This window comes from Etheostoma spectabile, chromosome 17 (genome assembly GCF_008692095.1).
Source record: "Etheostoma spectabile isolate EspeVRDwgs_2016 chromosome 17, UIUC_Espe_1.0, whole genome shotgun sequence".
Taxonomy (NCBI): Eukaryota; Metazoa; Chordata; class Actinopteri; order Perciformes; family Percidae; genus Etheostoma; species Etheostoma spectabile.
The window spans coordinates 7611013-7630832 of NC_045749.1; the positions used below are offsets into that span (position 1 = coordinate 7611013).

At 39.6% G+C, this 19820-nt stretch overlaps 2 protein-coding genes across 11 annotated transcripts in view; both read left to right on the top strand.

The window, feature by feature from the left end:
• LOC116705103 (pleckstrin homology domain-containing family A member 1) overlaps positions 1-10107 on the top strand; it is a 19586-nt gene extending 9479 nt beyond the window's left edge. For 2 of the 10 annotated variants that reach the window (XM_032540977.1, XM_032540978.1), the window contains exons 5-14: positions 1088-1185; positions 1513-1644; positions 2252-2392; positions 2847-2915; positions 4437-4501; positions 4637-4700; positions 4828-4917; positions 6068-6141; positions 6922-6996; positions 8041-10107. In XM_032540977.1, coding sequence (XP_032396868.1) covers positions 1088-1185; positions 1513-1644; positions 2252-2392; positions 2847-2915; positions 4437-4501; positions 4637-4700; positions 4828-4917; positions 6068-6141; positions 6922-6996; positions 8041-8272 — 1040 coding nt within the window. In that variant the 3' untranslated portion in view covers positions 8273-10107. Of the gene's footprint in view, positions 1-1087; positions 1186-1512; positions 1645-2251; positions 2393-2846; positions 2916-4436; positions 4502-4636; positions 4701-4827; positions 4918-6067; positions 6142-6290; positions 6500-6921; positions 6997-7617; positions 7917-8040 lie in introns of those variants that run through there. The other 8 variants (XR_004335845.1, XR_004335846.1, XR_004335848.1 and 5 more) reach the window with 8 other exon arrangements.
• A 3891-nt stretch (positions 10108-13998) lies between these two features.
• Positions 13999-19820, top strand: part of LOC116705100 (serine protease HTRA1A) — a 24603-nt gene continuing 18781 nt past the window's right edge. The window contains exon 1 of the mRNA XM_032540970.1: positions 13999-14599. Within this exon, the coding sequence (XP_032396861.1) occupies positions 14146-14599 (454 nt within the window). The 5' untranslated portion in view covers positions 13999-14145. The remainder of the gene's footprint in view (positions 14600-19820) is intronic.

Below are 19820 nucleotides of genomic sequence, written 5' to 3' on the forward strand. Positions count from 1 at the left end.
TTTTTTTTTTTTTTACTAATTTAGAACTGGTCCTGTTTAGACCTGGTTTTGGGGGGGGCATCTCTAGTAGAGACTTGATTAATTGCGGTCTGTGCCGTGTGTCGGGTTGTGAGAGACAACATGAGGGCATGCAAACTTTGGTACTTGGCTGTGTTTCTCAGCAGCACACAATGTTTTATAATATGTAACTATGAATCAGATCTGATACCCCTCCTCCTGGCTTTATCCACCCAGTGCCCAAGAGACCAATGCACCTTTACCACTACCAAGCTATTTACTGCTCCCAAACATACAGTGGACACATTTGAAAGTTAAATGAGACCAGAAAGAGATTTATTCACAGGGAAGAGGGAAAGAGAGACTGAGGTCTTGCATGTGTCTTAAGACCTGGACCAAACACAAGAGAACAAGGAAGAATGATCCTCATTGTGCCAGTTTGACTCCCAGTGCCTTTTACAGCTCGCCCCCACCAGATTTACCAGTCCAGCTTTATTGTAATTCATTCCCATGGTGCCGAAAGGAACTAGAGGAGACACAAGGGTGGTTTGAGCTGCAGAATTGAAGGATTTATGGCAGAGAGAGAATGAGAGACTTGAGTTTTTTCAGATTCTAAATCCTGATCCATAAATGATTGGTATTTGACCCAAAAATGTCTTTGGGATTGAAAATGGGGTTTGCTAATGTTCACATGTGTGTGAGAAGATTTGATGGTTTGTAGTTTTTTTTTTAGTTTTTTTTATTTCTCTCGTCATGGTTAGAAATGGGTAGGACAGTAGTGGCTGAATGAAGCAGCTGGGTCATCATCCACATGGAGAGGGAATGCTGCTGGTAGTGTGTAGGATAGTCTCTTGGCTCTGTTGTTTTTTCACTTCCAGAGAAATCTGTTGCAGTAGATCTGTTCTGATTATATTTTCTGTAAAAGAAAGGCCATTAGTCAAGCGTAATTAGTCAACACCCACTTCATAGCACTACTAGTTACATGTAATGCTCATGAAAAAACACATAATGAATCATATGGCGTAGTGTAGATAATGAAGTCTGCTCTCTTTTGCTCTTTGTTTGTTCCCACCTTTTTATGACCTGTTAGTCATCAATGCTGGAATGAGGAAGTTCTTCCTGCAGGCCAACGATCAGCAGGACCTCGTGGACTGGGTCGATGCTCTCAATAAAGCCACTAAGATCACTGTAAGTCAAACACACACTGGGAAATTAATAAGTGGACTGACAAAAAATTAGATAGTTAGTCAGAGCATGACTAATAGTATGTTGTGTTGTTGCAGTGAGAGCTGGGATAAAAGATAATGTCCATTGTTCTCCAAGATGTGTTGAAGGCTTTTCAACTTCTACATACATAGAAGTTACAAACTGTATTTTAACTATAGAGAAAAGGAGTATTTTCAAGCCTACATATAATTTTTCTCACCAGCCACAACACCTATTTCTATTTCTGCAATGTGTTTGTTTAAGTTAAAATTTCAAGCTTCTGAACTTTGATCTGTGTGTCTTCTTAAGGTGCCAAAGTTGTGTGATGGACAGCAGAATGCAGAGAACCAGAAGGCTTTACCGGATCTAATAGGGCCCAAGAAACAAGTCTCCTATAAGACAGAGATCATTGGAGGAGTGCCCATTGTCACTCAGACACAAGTAAACATGACACGCATGCAAGCACATAAAGCGCGCACACACACACACACACACACACACACACACACACACACACACACACACACACACACAAATGTATTGTGTATTTGTGTGTATGTATCAAATGAACATGACAAACTGTAGGCAGAACATGTCATACTGATTTTCCTTCAATACTGTCTTTAATGAAAGTAAGCAAAATCTACATTATTTTGAAAAAAAACATAATTTTAGCTACAAATACACTTTTGAATTGTAACTTAATTCCGACAGTCCTTCTTTTATATTGTCACACAACATTTAGAGCTGAAATGATTGCAACTATTTTGATAACCCATTAGTTATTTATCAAGCAAAAATTCACCAAAGTTGCTGGTTCCAGCTTCACAAATATTATAAATTGCTGTATCATTTTAAACTGAATAATGGTTTGGGACTGTTGATTGGAAAAATTAAGCAAATTAAAAACATCACCTTGGTCTCTGAGAAAGTGTGATGGACTATTTTCCCAACTGAGATTGACCCTCAGACTATACAAAAATCTGTGTCTGTTTTTTTGAAATGTTGTTTCTTGCAATTACAATATTTTGTGTCCTTTATCCTAAAGCATGATGGTGGTGATGGTGCAGACAGAGCGGAGCGGGAGGCCATGCATCGCTCCCACAGCCAGCTGCCGTACTTCCTGGGCAGGCCAACTCAGGAGCATGCCGCCATCAAGTCAGGCTACTGCGTCAAGCAAGGAGCTGTGGTGGGTACCGGTCGATCTATTGGGTTGAGTTGGTTTCACTTAGACTGCAGGTACTGTTTAGAGAAGTTCATCAATACACTAGGAATTGTGTGACTCTTACAACACCTTTCAAATGAGGCATGTGGTGTTGAGCTGCATCACTGGCTGGCTGCATATACTGCAACAACACACCGTCTGAAATGCACTGCATTTAGCAAGCCTCCCCATGGACACGCAACAACATTTATGATTAATGGCACCGGTACAATTAAAGTGACATTCACAAAAATATCACCTCCCTCTAGGAGGGAATGTAAAGTCACACACTATATATAGACATTGTAAAAATGTGTAGAGGGATAACTACAATTAAAACTGTATTGTCATTGTAGCAATTTAGCATTACGGCATATTTAACAACTTTGCCTTGAAAGTATACAAAAGATCTGAACATCTTTTCCTTTTTCTTCCCCAGATGAGGAACTGGAAACGGCGATATTTCCTACTGGAAGAAAACTCAATGAGTTACTTCAAGTCAGATTTGGTAATTAACTAGGGATGGGCATTCGATTAAATTTTCTTAGTCCATCGTAGTCCAATTGACTATCGATTAATCAATAAAAAAAATTTATATTAAAATTAATTATTTATTTAACTTTTTATAAATTAAAATATGCAAAATACAATGTTTTTTTTAATCGATTAGATCCTTATTTCAAGAAGAGCAACTTGTTGCAGTTAAACTGGATGTTCGATTAGGCTAAACTTAAAGAAGTGCGCTGCAGTGCTCTAAAGCAGCAGAACCTACATTGTGAGCAAGCGTTTTAAAATGGAGACGGTTGTTTGTTCCAAAATAATTAATAATAATAATAAGGAGGTACCGCCGCGCTAACTTGGTGTTACGGTAACAGTGTTCCCTCCCTTCGTCCGTGTCAGACAACGTAGTCTTGTCTCCCCCAGGCTGTGGGATAGCTGTCCTAACGGTCTCCACCGCCGCTCCTTTGTGCTAACGCCGACTTGATGCTAGGTTAAGACAGAGCAGGATGCGCCGCCACCGACATTAACCAAGGTCGATGCACTTTAAGTGGTACGTCATTTGAGTCGTGGTCGTGTTGTACTTATATATGGCATTGCAGTGTTTGCAGTGAACTAAGTCGTTTTTTAAATCAAAATGGTCCCACGCCACACTTTGCCGCCATGATCTCTTCACGATTACTTTTGAAATCAAAACGGAAACTTGGCAGTAACTGAGTATGGCGGTAAATATTACCCCGGGTGGTTAAATCTTATTGCTGCCACACAGTGAAATTAATTAATTGCTTCAAGACTCCACTACACACCGCAGCCTGCATTAGTTTAATTGAAAACAAATTAACGTGATAAACAAAATTCCACGATCAATCATGATCGTGATAATTCCTGCCCATCCCCTAATTAACTTTGATTTAGCATGTGAAGCCTTTTAGGGAATTATTTTGAATAATATATGTTGATTAGATTCACCCCCACAGTCTGAGGCAGAGTAACCGCAAATACACAGTCACGAGTTCTAACATGTTTTCTCTGCAGTCTGTGGAACAATGCTTTCATTCAATGTCCTACATGCCTTGTCCTCTCCTCGGCCTTATTTCTCTCTCACACATCCACCCACCACACACACACACACACACACACACACACACACACACACACAGACTGTCCTTGGGATAATCCTGCACGTCCCATACCCTGTCTTTGTCCGGGTCTGCCCTTATTTGACAGCTCTATCTGTCTATTTGGCTATCAACAAGCCCCAAGGACACAAACTATGTCTGCTGTATCAAATTGCCGGGTCAAGAAAGTTACAACTATCAGGGTTCTTAGTTTGCAGTCTGCTACTTTTAGAGAAAGTTAACTCTTTGTTGTCCCTATAAAACAGAAAAATCACGCAAGACAGCCTTCTTTTTAGACAACCTATTAAGAAAAGCATTTGTGATACACATGCAAATGGTAATATTTACCTTATGTATTTCAATTGTTGCTCTTTGTCAACAATTGTTATGAACACTTATTATCTTGACTTCAGGAGAAAGAGCCTCTGAGAATGATCCCACTGAAGGAAGTTCACAAAGTCCAGGAGTGCAAACAGAGGTATTTAACATGTCCCAGCATTTTCACATGCAAAAAAACCATTTTGTCCAGTAGGTTTGTGTTTACCTTTCCTGATTTAGATACAGATATAGATGAGGTTTTTATGATGTGACTTGTTTTCCACTTTTTTCGTAGTGACATTCTGATGAGAGATAATCTGTTTGAAGTCGTCACCACATCAAGGACGTTTTACATACAGGTAGGGTGTTTTCTGTAGTAAAAATAATTGTACACACGCTCTTGTTTGTGTCCATGTCTACCAACAGTCCATACTGTCACACTTCCCTCTTTGTCTCACTATTCTCTTTTTTTTACGTCTCCACTAGGCAGACAGCCCAGAGGAGATGCACAGCTGGATCAAGGCTGTCTCAGGGGCCATTGTGGCCCAGCGGGGGCCTGGGAGGTCTGCTGCCACAGTATGTAACTGCACTACAGCACACTACACTATAGCTCTACTTACTGTCACAATAGTATGGATTCAAGTCATAAGTAGACTTGAGTCTGACTGGAGTCTGAAATCTGATTGAAATTTAGAGACCTCGAATGTACCAGGGGACAAGGGAAATGACTCCAGACTCAACCTGCATGTGCAGAACGTCACAAAATGTATCTGTGTTGTTCCATGTGATTTATTAATTGTGGTTTGCCGTTTCTTGCTATCACAAGATCTCATACAACAGCAAGCTACAGAGATGCAAATGCTAAATCCTTTTTGACTTCCTCTCAAACAGATGTAGAGTAGCAGAAATGGTAGTTTGGCAGTATGTGTCAGATGAGTTGCCCCTTGAACTTATATATATTTTAAGTCCAGCTGTTCTAGTTCTGGTTGTATCATACGAAAACAAGATTGATGAACCTAAATTCTGCTCTGTGTAGTCTACACCAGTAGTTTCGAACTCCCAGTATTTGCACTATAATTGGCACAGCCTGTTTTGTCATTCCTCCTCGTCACCACCCAACAGCAATATATAGATTCAATTTTTTGGGCCATGCTGTGAAATTAGATAATCGACAGTTGACAGGAAATGAAGGGGAGAGAGACAAAGAGCCCTAGCAGGACACAAACTGGGGACGTTGCGGTTCATATTTAGCGCCTTAACCCCTGAACTACCAGCCACCATTAGACATTAGATACTCACTCAGATCACCAAATCTGTCTGAGAACAGTACCTGAGTTTTAGAAACCCATTAATTAATCAGCAGCCTGTGTAGAGCATAGCAAAGAGACAAACAGACAGCCAGACTTGAGCAGGTGACAAGAGAGGAGTAAACCACTTCTAGCCCTGACTGCAGAGAAGTGTGTGTCCTCTGATGGAGCCGGTCCCTTCTGGTTAGACTGGAATCATTCTCAACACCACTGCGCTGTCTGATTCTCTACAGTTCCATGTTTCGTCCCTCCTGTGTCCTTCTCTCTCTTGCTTGTATCTCACCCCCTGTTTTCGTCTACTTCTCTCTCTACCTTCTCTTTTTCCATTTCTTTCTTTGTCACATTCTCTCCACCTCCTCCTCTCCCTGTGGGCAGACAGCCCATCTGCTCTAATACTGCTTTGCACTGTGTTGTTGCAGATGCGGCAGGCCAGACGGCTGTCGAACCCCTGTATACAGAGGTATACGTCTCGAATCGGGGAGTGCAGCAGCACGTATGTCAGCTCGTCTAAATCCCCCCCCCTTTTAAACTATAAGTTTACCTTTTTTAATACTGTTTTCCACTCACTGGCTGGCCCTCTGTGGTAGATATTTTAAGAGGAGATCAGATCTGACGTCACATCTGATGCTCCTTTATTTCTAGGAGCCAACCACAACCTCAGTATGACTGTGATAACCCAACAAGCGCTCCTCCCTTCACGCCCTCGTACTCGCTGCTTCTCTCATCTACCTCTCGCTGTCTTTTGCTTTCCTTTTTCTTTTTGCCACACTGTCACTATAAGCTCAGCGTTACAGTTTGAGCTCATTTTATTCAGTGCGGTCAAACAGTTCCTAGTTTGAAAATATATTGTTCAGACTTTGTGTGCTTGATTTAACTTCTCTAGCATGTGATGACTGTCGCCACAAGCATGGCAGCTGAACTCCAGACCACCTTAAGTTATTAAAATGATAATAAGTAAAATTTTTGTAAAATGACTCAAACAACAGCTCTAATATGACCATCTAATTATCAGAAAGACCTGCAGTCACTTCCTGCCTCCCTTCTTCCCTTATAACTTTACTTGCGCAGCTCTTACTTGTCCTTACCAATATTGATGATGCTTCAGTGTAAAAAAAAAAATATATACATAATTTCATGCACAAACATACACTCTGCATGACCTACCTGATCAGCTTAGCAATGAATACCTTGAGTCTATTTCTATCTCTGTCTTTATTACTGTGTCTTTCACACCTTGTGTTTCTCTTCCCTTCATGCTCTGTTATCTCTGCAGTCTGCTGCAGCTGTGTACCTGTCTTAGATGTGTGACATCCTGCTTGTCTCTCCTCCTCCCTCCTGTTCGCTGCCTGTATGTTTTTTCTCTTTCTCATACACACAATGATACTTGTGTCCATGTTGACTTCCTACCTTTTGTGTGCCTAATGTTTTAAACGGCTTTAAAATGAGGACTCGTGAATGCTGAATCCACATGTCCATAGTTTTATAGTGGTGTGTTGATTCATATGTGAATACTTGGGTTTTTAAAGGCTATTAAAGTTTACAAGGGGCTCATGTGATGTCTTCAGTGTGGTACATTTTCAGATTTTCTGTTGAACTGCCACTAAATTTCAGCATGAGCTTGAGTTTGGACCTTTTGAATTCAGCATACAATGCAAATCATTTCTCAACACGTGTGGCTCTCCCTATGATTTTTAGACATGTTTTTGTGATGCTTAAATTATACTTTGTGGACTTACTAATCAGAATTTTCACAAGCCTATAAAGTTACAGGGTATGACTGAGGTGCTGTGGGAGAAACTGTGTGTCAAAAGACATCTTAAAGTTGACACATATTTGTATTGGAGTCTTGATGTTTCATAGTTGGGATTTTTCTCTAACCAACATTTCACCAGCTGCTCAGTTACTACCCCTTTCACTACCTCTGCCTTGTTTGTTTTTTATCTTCCCATGCTTCTGTTTTGTGTTTCAGAGATTGAAATTTGACAATGAAAAGCTGTGAAATAATGAGCAACAACCGTCACTGCTTCCTAAGGCACTCTGCTCCTCCACTGTAACCTGTCAGACTATCAAATCTAAAACCTGCTGACACTACTACCACGTCTCTGCTACTTCTACTACTATTATTACTTCTTCTACTGCTACTACTTCTACTACTGCTACTACCACCATCTCCCATTTCTAGCCCTGCTACATTCTTCAGCACCTACAACCTCCTATACCAACTCTGCTAAGGCTGCGTCAGGCTCCACATGCTGGTGCTAATTCCAAGTCTGTAACTCACTTTTGGTCTCCTCTAATAAACTGCAGGATATCAGGATTTCACGTTGCTTACTAACAACCACTTTCTTTTTTTTCTCGCTTTCTCTGTTACCTCCTGCTGTTTCTGCTGCAGGAACACAGCGCCCGTTCCACTTTCTACCGCAGCCCCGCGGGTCCCCCCGTCCCTCGCTCGCCCATATCTGCCATGCCACCATGCTACCCAGAGTGGGGGGCTGCTGTCACGTGCGGCACACGCTCGCAGCCTGGCATGGGACAGCGAGCACTTCATGAGCCTGCTGCCACGGCCCATTCACAGCCACACGCCAGCACGCCTGTCCCTGCAGGAGACGCGCCTGGCAAAGTGACCTGCGTTCCACCTGTGACCAACATTTCTAACTCTGAGGAGTCACCGTGGCGACGGCGGAGCAGCTTTGAGACCAACATGCCTGAACCACCCCTGGACCTGGATGACGCTGACCTGCCTGTGAGCCAGGTCTGAGCTGTTAAACTGCACATTAAAACTCGCTTTTCTGGTTGGATGTTGAGAGAGATTCAGAGAGGAAACCATGCGCAACAGGTGTTGGGGGGGGGGGGGGGGGGGGGGGGAGGGCAGACATTGGTTTTCAAACCAAAGCTGTAGACGGATTAAAATGTACTACGTCACAATGTTTATGAGCTCCTCCGTCAGTGTGCTAGAGAAACAAGTTGGGTGACCACTGAACTGCACTCACGTGCCAAAGACGACCCAGTCTTCTCTCACGCCCCCTCTGCCTGCCTGCTGTCACATTCACAATGATATATTTATTTACTAAAATGAGGATTAGAATTCAATGACGGAGCTTAATTTTAACCAGGATGGGCACAAAGATATGACGGAGGATTTTTGTAAAAAATTATTCGTGCCAAGAAAATAAGGGAGCTTTCAAGGGTGCAAACTATTTCCTTGTGTCTGAAAAGTGTGTTCAAACTGAGGACTGGCTCTTCACCTCTCTAATCTACTTCTTTCAACTGTGTGGTCCAAATGCATACACTCAGTATTCATTCACCCTGGATTTGTCTACTATTGTTAGCCAGCCATATAGCTAGGGGTCAAGCCTAGCCTGAGATCAAATCCTCAATAAAGGATGCAAGTCCTAATTGAGAGATTCTGGACTGGTCTATGACTAAATGCACAAAATATCTATAGATTTGTATATGATTCATTGTGTATGATAATGCAAGACTAATTGTTTCACAGTCAGATTTAGTCAACTTTTTTTAACAGTCATTAAGCCTTTGACTTAAATTGCTCGTTCATTCGTTCAATATATAGTAGGGATAAAGTCAATGAGATTTTAGTTGACTGTAATTGATCACAAGCAGAAGTAACTTACATGTAAATCTACAGTGACTAGTTTTTACAGTTAATCACAGATAATGGTATGAAAGTGAGAGTACTGTGCAAAAGAAAAACAAACGTCTACGCTATCACAGTACATGCATTGCTTCTCAACCTGAATCAGCTTTTTTTCCGGAAATACATTTCAGCATAGACTTTATGGACTCCCGTTTGACACTGGGTGACGTAGGAACTAAACGAGATGTACAGGTAGTACGCTTGTATACAGTTTGTAATTCATAGTAATAAAAACTTCAGCAATAGGGCTGGGTCAGTTAAATAAGCTTCATGTCCTGACTGGGTAATAACCAGCTCAACCAGAGTTAACTAAACGTGCAGTTCATTGTTTGAAGATGAGTATACTGTATAAACACCATGCAAACATTTTGAATCATGGGTTTAACAGAAAAAAACATTCAAGCTCAGACACTTCTGTTGCATGTTAACATTTTATTGATTCCTTAGTTTTTCTGTTTTTAGATTTTATCTACGGCCTTTCTGTGTATTGTGTATTTGCAGAATAGAGATGTGTGCAGCAGATTTATTTTTTTATATGCTTTTAGATGTTTCTTTAGATGTGATATTATTCTGTTTCTGTGTTGCCAACCCAGCAGCAGGCAGCTGCCTCATGGTTTTATTTTGAAATGCCTCACTGTAGTCCTGTTAAATAATACACACTAATATTTTCTTTTTTTAAGTGCCTGCTTCATTTAAGCCCAACCAAGTCTAGCTGTATTACCCCTTTTCAGTCTGGTGTAATTGGTTTGAATTGTCTCTATTTATTACGTGGATGACTTGAAACAAATAAACATTGAAAATGTGCACAGGTTTCCTTCATTATTTTGCTCATCTATCCGAACAGCAAAATTAGTCTGTGAGAGCTTTGCAGTGATGCTAGAAAGGAAAATTCTCTACTCATTAAGGCGCCCTCTGCCCTCTTGTGGTGAGAGAAAAAAAAAACTTCACTGTGGTTCATATCCATTATCGGGCAATGGCCTCGATGAAAATGCAGTGCTGTACAAGTCATGTGTTATGTATTCATCAACGATACAATGATGTAGTTATCAAGTGGAAATTAATTCCAGTAGTACAAAACACCATCTACAAGAATGGAAGCAATAAAAAAAAAATACATGAGAAGCATTAGATTTACTGTAAGCATGCAAACAATTAGTGTAGGCGGGACACACCAAGTAAGTAAGTAAAGTGTGTGTGTGTGTGTGTGTGTGTGTACTTGTGAGGACCAGTTTAGTCTTTACAAAGGATCTGTTGATGGTTTCAGACTTAGTCTGTGTATACAATCAATCATGGGAAGATAAACGTAAAGGTCAAGGTAAATTATTTATAAAGTATTTATTTGTGAGGTTTATAGCCAGGGTTACGGGTCTGTAAATCAGTGTCTCCCCCACAGAATACCTTGCACACTTCAACAATTTGTCACGATCAGTAGGAAAATTCTATTTTTATCAGCATATAAACAGTAGTGGAAGACATATTAGATCCTTTATTCAAATTAAAGTAACAATACCATACTGTGAATGAACTACATTGAAAGTCTCGCAAAATGTACTTAGAGGGATGATTCGCACCAATTAGCATTAAGCTGTGTATCGGTAGAAACCCAGTAGTATTTTCGAATGATGCTTCCCCACTAACACAGAACGTTTAGAGAACGTTCTCTAAAGGTTCGTTCGAACCAAACCAAAAGATAACGTTTAGGGAACGTTCCCTCCTGGTTATAACGTTCTCTAAACGTTAAGAGAACCAACCTACTGTAACGTTCCCCTGTGGTTGCGCCGTACCTTCACACAACGTTCCCGTTTGGTTGTTTTTGGTTGTTCTGAGTTAGAAGCAGCATGGTTTGCTGGCACTTGATTTAAATTCACTCAAAAATGATTCGACTTACAAAATGTAAGTAAGATAAACAGCATAGCATTTATTTTTATTTAATTTTAATTCAATTTAGCTTAAAACAGTACTTTTGTGCTTGACTTCGTTTTTTTAACTGTATTAGTGAATACTAAAACAAGAATCTATCAATAGAACGATTTTCACAACCAAGAAAAGTCACTTATTTAATCAGTTTGTAAACTGAACCGTTACAACCCCCCACCAGTAGGGGAATGCCTAATATCGGCCGATATATTGGTCGGGCTCTAGTTGAAATGACAATGAAACACATTAGAGTTGAATGCCTCACTGTCTGTCTATATCAGAAAACGGTAGACGTGGCTTGGTAGTGGACTCTTTGAGCAGTGAAGCAAGTGCATTCTAGGATTTGGTGTTTGGGATTTTTTGGCTTTTCTTGGCCTAGAAGGCACCAATTAAAATAAAAATTCAAATTTCTACTACATAAGTGACCCAATTTAAAGATATATTCATCTTTCCAATGCCCCTGCAAATACTGTTATATAAATCATAGTATTGGATTGTTATTACTGAGTTTATCATATTTTTTGTAGGTAAAATGTTAATCTGTACTAGTAACTGAAGCTAAGTTGCAATAAGTTGTAGTGGGGTAGAAGTATAAAGTATGTAGTACCAAAAGGAAATAAAGTAAAGAACAAGTACTTCACATTTTTATAATTAAATGTATGTATTTAGAGTCTACCATTGCACATACAGTACAATATGAATTTCCTCATGTATGTATGGGTATCCTTCATGAGCTCTTCATGAGGTGCTAGTTGCATATGCAGCCTCTGGCTTTGTGTGTAGATGGATTTACAGCGTGAGGTCATGGAGCAACATTGAATTTGCAAAGCCCAACCCTACCCCTTTTAATCAGTCAGATAACCAGCTGTGACATATTCTAGGCTTCAGTCTTTGTTTGTGCAGTATATTGTGGATACATGTGTAGGTGATGAGGATGATGTCAAATGGTTCATAGTAAGAGGAAAAAAAAACACGTACGACATAGCTGGCTGGTGTCTTGTAGGAAGTAGTGTATACTGCAAATTCTCCTGACTGCATCTTCTCATAGAACATCTCAGCTCCTTATTGGAGGATATGAGACTTAGGTGTGGCTGCAAACATGGAAATTAAGCCCCATTTGGACTCTCAGAACCCCACAACCAAAGACATCATTGCAGACTGGAGTGGAGATCACACAGACCTCAATGGAGTCCATCCTTGGTTAAACTCACTGGCCTTGGTTGGAGGAATGCATGGGTGTTTCTCATAGATGAGGTTGTTTTCATCTGCAGATTTTCCCACCATTTCTCGCCTACGTCCTCATGCTCCACGAGTGTTGCCACATAATGGGTCTGATGATGCTGTGAAGCCTTATTACTACTGCAGGAGTTTTATTCATTTTTAGATCAGTCAACAGTGTATGCCGTTATGCACCTAAATAACACGGTTTCCTCATTTAACTAAAAACAATTAGTCTACTTTGAATTCTGGGTAACAAGTCTAAATTGTGCACTCTCACTGTTTCCAATGCTGCACAACGCGGTCCTGTCTTGAAGAACATGTATGACTTCCCTCTATCCCTTAAGCCTCTTAATAATTGCCTTTTGGATACAGAGGCTTGTGTTACCCAGCGCTCCAGCACACCGCAAGGGGCTTTGTCCCTTAACCCTCTCCAAGCAGCAGTTTTGTGATGTGCTCCCTGGTATCCAGCTCCACCAATTAAACCAAGAACCATTAATACAACCCTGTTCCCATAATCAATCACATTATATTGAGTTGTTTTATGACACTGATTCATTGCCTGAGTGTTAACTGAATTCTTTTACTACTCACCACAGACATCTAAACCTAACAGATTTTTTGTTCGTCGCCACTAAAATTTGGTCCCTTGATACTTGAAATGTGGTGTTAGATGGAGTGTGTGCCACAAATGGTTATAGCAAGAAATCTTTAGATTACTCTTTGACTGATTAACACTTGAACTTGGATGCAAAATGTATTATTTTATATCCCCATCAGATGTTGTTTATTTCCCTGTTAAGTGCTTACAACCCATCGAGCTGGGGTACAACCATACATGATGTTCTCTTGCAATTTTCCAATCAGACCACATTTGGCTGTTTATATAGTGCTGCTTTAAAGTGCACAAATCCCACAATCCACCAAACTTTTTTCCACCTCTGATTATCAGCCATAGGGCTTGTTTGGATGCCAGGAGTGACTAATTCATAAAGGGAGTAGCAAAGAAAAAAGCAGATAATAGGCCTACTGGCTGTGTGGAGGTCTGTGCAGCATAAAAAACATCTGGGCTGTGCTGCCTGGCTCCTTTCACTACTTGTTTTTTTAAATATTTGTTTGTAAATAACTAAATCAGGGTACATGCCAACATCAGCAAACTGCGCCTGGGCTGAAATGTCCTAAAGCCTTTCTCTGAGGTGGCCTTGACCTTCCCAATCCCCCTTGGATGGAACCAACAGAAAGGAGAAGTTACACACTCTTGGTTACCTTTTTGCAATGCTGTTACTTGAATTATTTACAGTTAGTGTCACAGCTCTTAGATAAATACACATATAAATACTACATCAATTCCCGTGCAGGCTTTTTTTCCTGCTCTTTCCTCTTTTTTATTTTATCCTGTTTTTTGAGACACATCAATAACGCAGCACTTCCTTTCAATACGTCACGAAACGCACCAATCACCAATCGTGTTGTGATTGTCTCGAAAGAGAGTTGCGTCTCTGATGCGGTGCCAGCAAAAAACGTAAACTCGCGTAATTGGTTGCGCAGTGGAGTTTCTGTTAAATGCCTCTCCAGCTGAAGTGACTTCCCCCTCACTACTACTGAACTCTCTCATCCCATTACACAAGAAGCAGAGAGCGAGCATTTGGAACTCTTTTAAACTTTCTATTTGCCTTTTAAAACTTATTTTAGTTTAGTTTGAGAATCATGTTTTGGTCACTATTGTGCGTAATCGTAGCATTTGCGTCTGCTGATGCGCAAATGTCCAACCGGTATGTTATCGGATGTCCTGCTCGGTGTGACAAGTCGATGTGTCCCCGGCTACCAGCGGACTGCCAGGCGGGACAAAGCCTCGACGCCTGCCACTGCTGCCCGGTGTGTGCGTCCAGCGAGGGCGAAGCTTGCGGTGGCATGGGAAAGTTGGGGGACCCGGTGTGCGGAGAGGGGCTGGAGTGCTCTGTTCCTGGCGGCGTGGCATACACTGTCACGGTGAGGAGGAGAAGCAAGAGTGGGATTTGCGTGTGCAAAGCCACCGACCCGGTTTGTGGAAGCGATGGGGTGTCCTACCGGAATATCTGCGAGCTGAAGAGGGTCAGCCGCCGGGCGCAGAAGCTGCAGCAGCCACCTGTTCTTTTCATTCAGCGGGGATCCTGTGGGAAAGGTAACACTCAGGTTGTTTTTGATCAGGAAAGAGACCCCAACACAAGCTGAGATTTTTCGAAAAATTGTTCATAGTTTGAGTATTTTCTGCTGTGTTAAACTATTGTGAAACAAACACCTTAGATGCCAGTCACAGCATGCCCAGATTGGTTAAAGTAAATCTGTACATTTTCTTTATTTTGGTGTCATTTTACCTTCACTCTTCACAACATCACCCCTCAAATTACTGGACATCTGTGGTTTGAACTTCACACCGATGTTAGAGCATAAAGTTGCATTCAGTGTGGCACACAATCCCCAATGTGTCTAAGATAACAAGAGCCACCATTCAACTTTGTTTCTCACTTGTTCCTGCATTACAATTAGACTTGATTACTATTACCCGGTTGAATGAAGTCATGAGCTTTTGCCTGATATAAAGCCTGGTGTGAGCAGTCACACAACTATAATCCGTTTTATTGTTATACCATACAGTTCATGCCACTGCAGTCTGCATTAGCTGACCAGAAAGGAATTTTTCAAAGCCTGATAAGTAGGATAGGAAGGTAGTTATTAAACAGTACTGAAGTCATACATTTGTAATAACTGGTATAAGTGTTTGTTTTAGTATGGGACCTGAACGTTATCAGAGTGTTATGTGAAAATGATTTCCTCCTAATTAATGGAGCCCAATAATAAACAGACATCTTTCTCCACATTTGCTGCTCTATGAAAGAGCTCAACTGAGAATCCACATTCTGAACAATTTAATCAGTGAGTCATTCATCATCATTGATATACAGTACTTGTGTGTGAAATATCTTAAAACATCACATGACATATTCAGGAATGAATAAAACACTTGCACACGTGAGGTTACAGGTGTTAAAGATATTTTATCAGTTTTGTGTGTGTGTGTGTGCGCGCGTGCGTGTGTGCGTGTATGTGTGTGTACATGCGTGTGCGTGTGTGTGTGTGTGTGTGTGTGTGTGTGTTTTACATATGTCCATCTGAAGTGTGCACCCCATTTGCAGTTGAAAAACTCTGAACGAAGTGTTTCAACACCTGTTGCCTCAAAGACCTATAACTTACCTCATAGCTTGGAACCTTCCCCCCCATCTCCTTCCACTCTCTTCTTTTTCTCTCTAGATGTCTCTTTCCCTCTCTGTCTTTCTGTTGTCACTCATAAATCACACTCAACAGTCACATGAAGGAATGCCTGGCGCTGATTCAAAGCCATAATTCTTCCTCTGTTGAAGACCGTTTCAAACAGGCAGGAGACTCGAGGAATACACAAAATTAGCAACCAATATTTTTGGGAAAGGTTTACACGTACATCAGCAACTGTGTGGGCACGGCGCTAGGGCAGACTGTTTAGCCAACATTTGTTTGTCAGTCATGTAATCAACTTAAATAGTTAAATCATGCCTGGGAACTTAACCATGTCTGAAACAGAGCAAGGATGTGGCAAGACTGTGGTGAGTCCTATTGATTTCCCAAGGCACTCAGTGAAAATTTCCATAGCTGCAATAAAAGGAGTCACATCCAAGCTGTTGGTAAATAATGCTGCCGGCAAAGCATCTTTCCTGTTTTAAATTAACTGAATGGATGTGATCAAGGCTGTAGAACTATAGTATTGCAGGACAAGTAGAGAATCAACCCCCTGAGCGCCTTTACCTACCCTGCAACTTGGCCCCATGTTACAAAAACACATGCAAGTACAAATGATGCATGATGTCATTTTGTGTCTCGACTGTAAAGTCGAAGATTATGCAAGTTATTTGTTTTAGCATAGAATATTTGGGCAACTATTTCTGTGACCTCCGGGTTGTATTTGTTTAAAATTTCCCAATTTACTTATGTTTTTATGGCATTTTTAAGCCTTTATTGATAGTGATAAGGGAGAGACTGACAGGAAAAATGTTGAGAGATTGAAAGGGATGACTTGCAACTTACATGGTGTGGATGGTGTGCGATGGTGTGCTCTACTAGACTTCCAGGACGCCCCAAATTACCCATATATGACTCAGAACTGTATACAGGGGCCACTGAAACAATCTTAAAGTGTGTAAAAAGGTGGATCTAGATGAATAAAGGTGTGAGCATGCAGATATTGCCTGCAAAACTTTCTTAATAATGTATTCAGATTTCAATCCAACTGTAAACCCAATGCAGTATGTAGCTGCTGAGTGTTACTGCTGAAGCAGATGTTGCAGAATGCACTCTATGACTCCAGCTAGTGACATGTGCTGAATATGCACATTCTTTCTCAACTTGTCTCATAGTATTAAAAGCTCATATTCGTGCATGTCTTTTTCTTTTCTTAATGTTTTTTTTTTTTACCTCCGCTCCTGTTTCTACATGTCAGTCAGTCTGTTTTCCTCATCTACTTCTTCCTGTTCATGATGCCAGTAATTCTATCATTCATTATTTCTTTTTTTCTCATCCCACGCGACCATCTTCGGTGCAGCTGCTTTATTAGGAATCATTCACTCTTAAGCTCTTGTGTATCTCATCTTATTCTGACCAAATGTTTGTATGTTCCCTGATGCGACTTCTGAAGCCCACCATATCATCTGCTCTGTCGGCCAGTATTGTCACTGTTCCACTGTGATAAATCTGACTGAATGTTGCATTGAGTGTTGCATAGGTGCTACAATCCCTGAGCTTATCTTTATATCGATATACAAAGTTTAAGGTTATTAAACTAATATATTTTAAACTCAAGGGTTTTGTGTGGTCTGTGCATTATTATATTAGTTATTATATAGTTTGATAGTATGTCTGCATAGATCGTTGATTCTTATACATCATTTTCTAATAAAAAAATGTGAAATAGTTTGCATTTGATTCTAACCTTACTGTTAACATGCTGCTAAAACTGTGCTGACTTACTCAGATATATGTGTTGTTCTGGTCGATTGTGTGCTGACACCCTTGGGTGAAGTCCCTTGTTTCCCTAATACAGTTCTTTGAGTTCAATTTAATTCAAATGGGACAAATTAAAGTTTAGAAACGGAAAGAAATTAGGTCAATAATAATAATAATAATACCTTTTATATAAGGCGCCTAACTTGGCACTCAAGGACGCCGCACAGGGAATTCATAAATTTAGAACAGCAAAACAAATACTATACAGCAAAACAAAACAAATGCTATACAGCAGCAAAACAAATACTATACAGCAAAACAAATACTATACAGCAAAACAAAACAAATGCTATACAGCAGCAAAACAAATACTATACAGCAAAACAAATACTATACAACAGCAAAACAAATACTATAACAGCACAAAACAAAACTATACAGCAAAACAAATACCTATAAAGCAGCAAAACAAATACTATACAGCAAAACAAATACTATACAGCAGCAACACAAATACTATACAGCAGCAAACAAAAACTATACAGCAAAACAAAAACTATACAGCAGCAAACAAATACTATACAGCAAAACAATACTATAACAGCAAAACAAATACTATACAGCAGCAAAATTAACTATACAGCAACACATACTATCAACAGCAAAACAAATACTATACAGCAGCAAAACAAATACTATACAGCAAAACAACAAATGCTATACAGCACAAAACAAAACTATACAGCAGCAAACAAATACTATCAGCAAACAAAAACATACAGCAAAACAAAACAATGCTATACAGCAGCAAACAAATACTATACAGCAGTAAAACAAATACTATACAGCACAAAACAAATCTTACAGTAGCAAAACAAACAACTATACAGCAAAACAAATACTATACAGCAGTAAAACAAATACTATCAGCAGCAAAACAAATACTATACAGCAGCAAAACAAAAACTATACAGCAAAACAAAACAAATGCTATACAGCAGCAAAACAAATTATACAGCAAAACAAATACTATACAGCAGCAAAACAAATACTAACAGCAAACAAACTATACAGCAGCAAAACAAAACTTTACAGAGCACAACAAAACTATACAGCAGTAAAACAAATGCTATACACAGCAAAACAAAACTATCAGCAGCAAAACAAATACTATACAGCAGCAAAACAAATACTATACAGCAGCAAAACAAAACATACAGCAGCAAAACAAATACTATACAGCAAAACAAATACTATACAGCAGCAAAACAATACTATAAGCAGCAAAAAATACATACAGCAGCAAAACAAAACTACAGCACAAACCAATACTATACAGCAGCAAAAAAAATACTATACAGCAAAACAAACAAATCCTAAACAGCACAAACAAAAACTATACAGCAAAACAAAACAATACAATACGGCAGCAAAACAATACTACAGCAAACACATACTATACAGCAGCAAAACAAATACTATACAGCAAAAAAACAAAATACTATACAGCAGCAAAACAAAACTATACAGCAAAACAAACAAATACTATACAGCAGCAAAACAAATACTATACAGCAGCACAAATACTATACAGCAAAACAAAACAAATACTATCAGCAGCAAACAAAAACTATACAGCAGCAAAACAAAAACTATACAGCAAAACAAATACTAACAGCGCAAAACAAATCTATACAGCAGCCAAAACAAATACTATCAGCAGCAAAACAATACTATACGCAAAACAAATACTATACAGCAAAAACAAACTATACAGCAGCAAAACAAATACTATACAGCAGCAAACAATAACTATACAGCACAAAACAAATACTATACCAAAACAAAAACAAATACTATACAGCAGCAAAACAAAACTATACAGCACAAAACAAATACATACAGCACAAACAAAAACTATACAGCAAAATAAACAAATACTATACAGCAGCAAACAATACATAACAAACAATACAGACACAAAACAAATACTATACAACGCAAAACAAATACTATCAAAAAAACCAGCAAAACAACATACTATACACAGCAAAACAAAACAAAACTATACAGCAGCAAAACAAAAACTATACAGCAGCAGCAAAACAATACTATACAGCAAAACAAAACAATACTATACACACAACAAAACAAATACTATAACAGCAGCAAACCTAATACTCTACAGCAAAACAAAACAACTACTACTACAGCATTAAAACATACGATACATCAGAGCACAACACATACTATACAGCAAATCAAAACAAATACTATACAGCAGGAAAACAAATACTATACAGCAAAAAAAATACTATACAGCATTAAAACAAATACTATAGAGCAGCAAAACACATACTATACAGCAAATC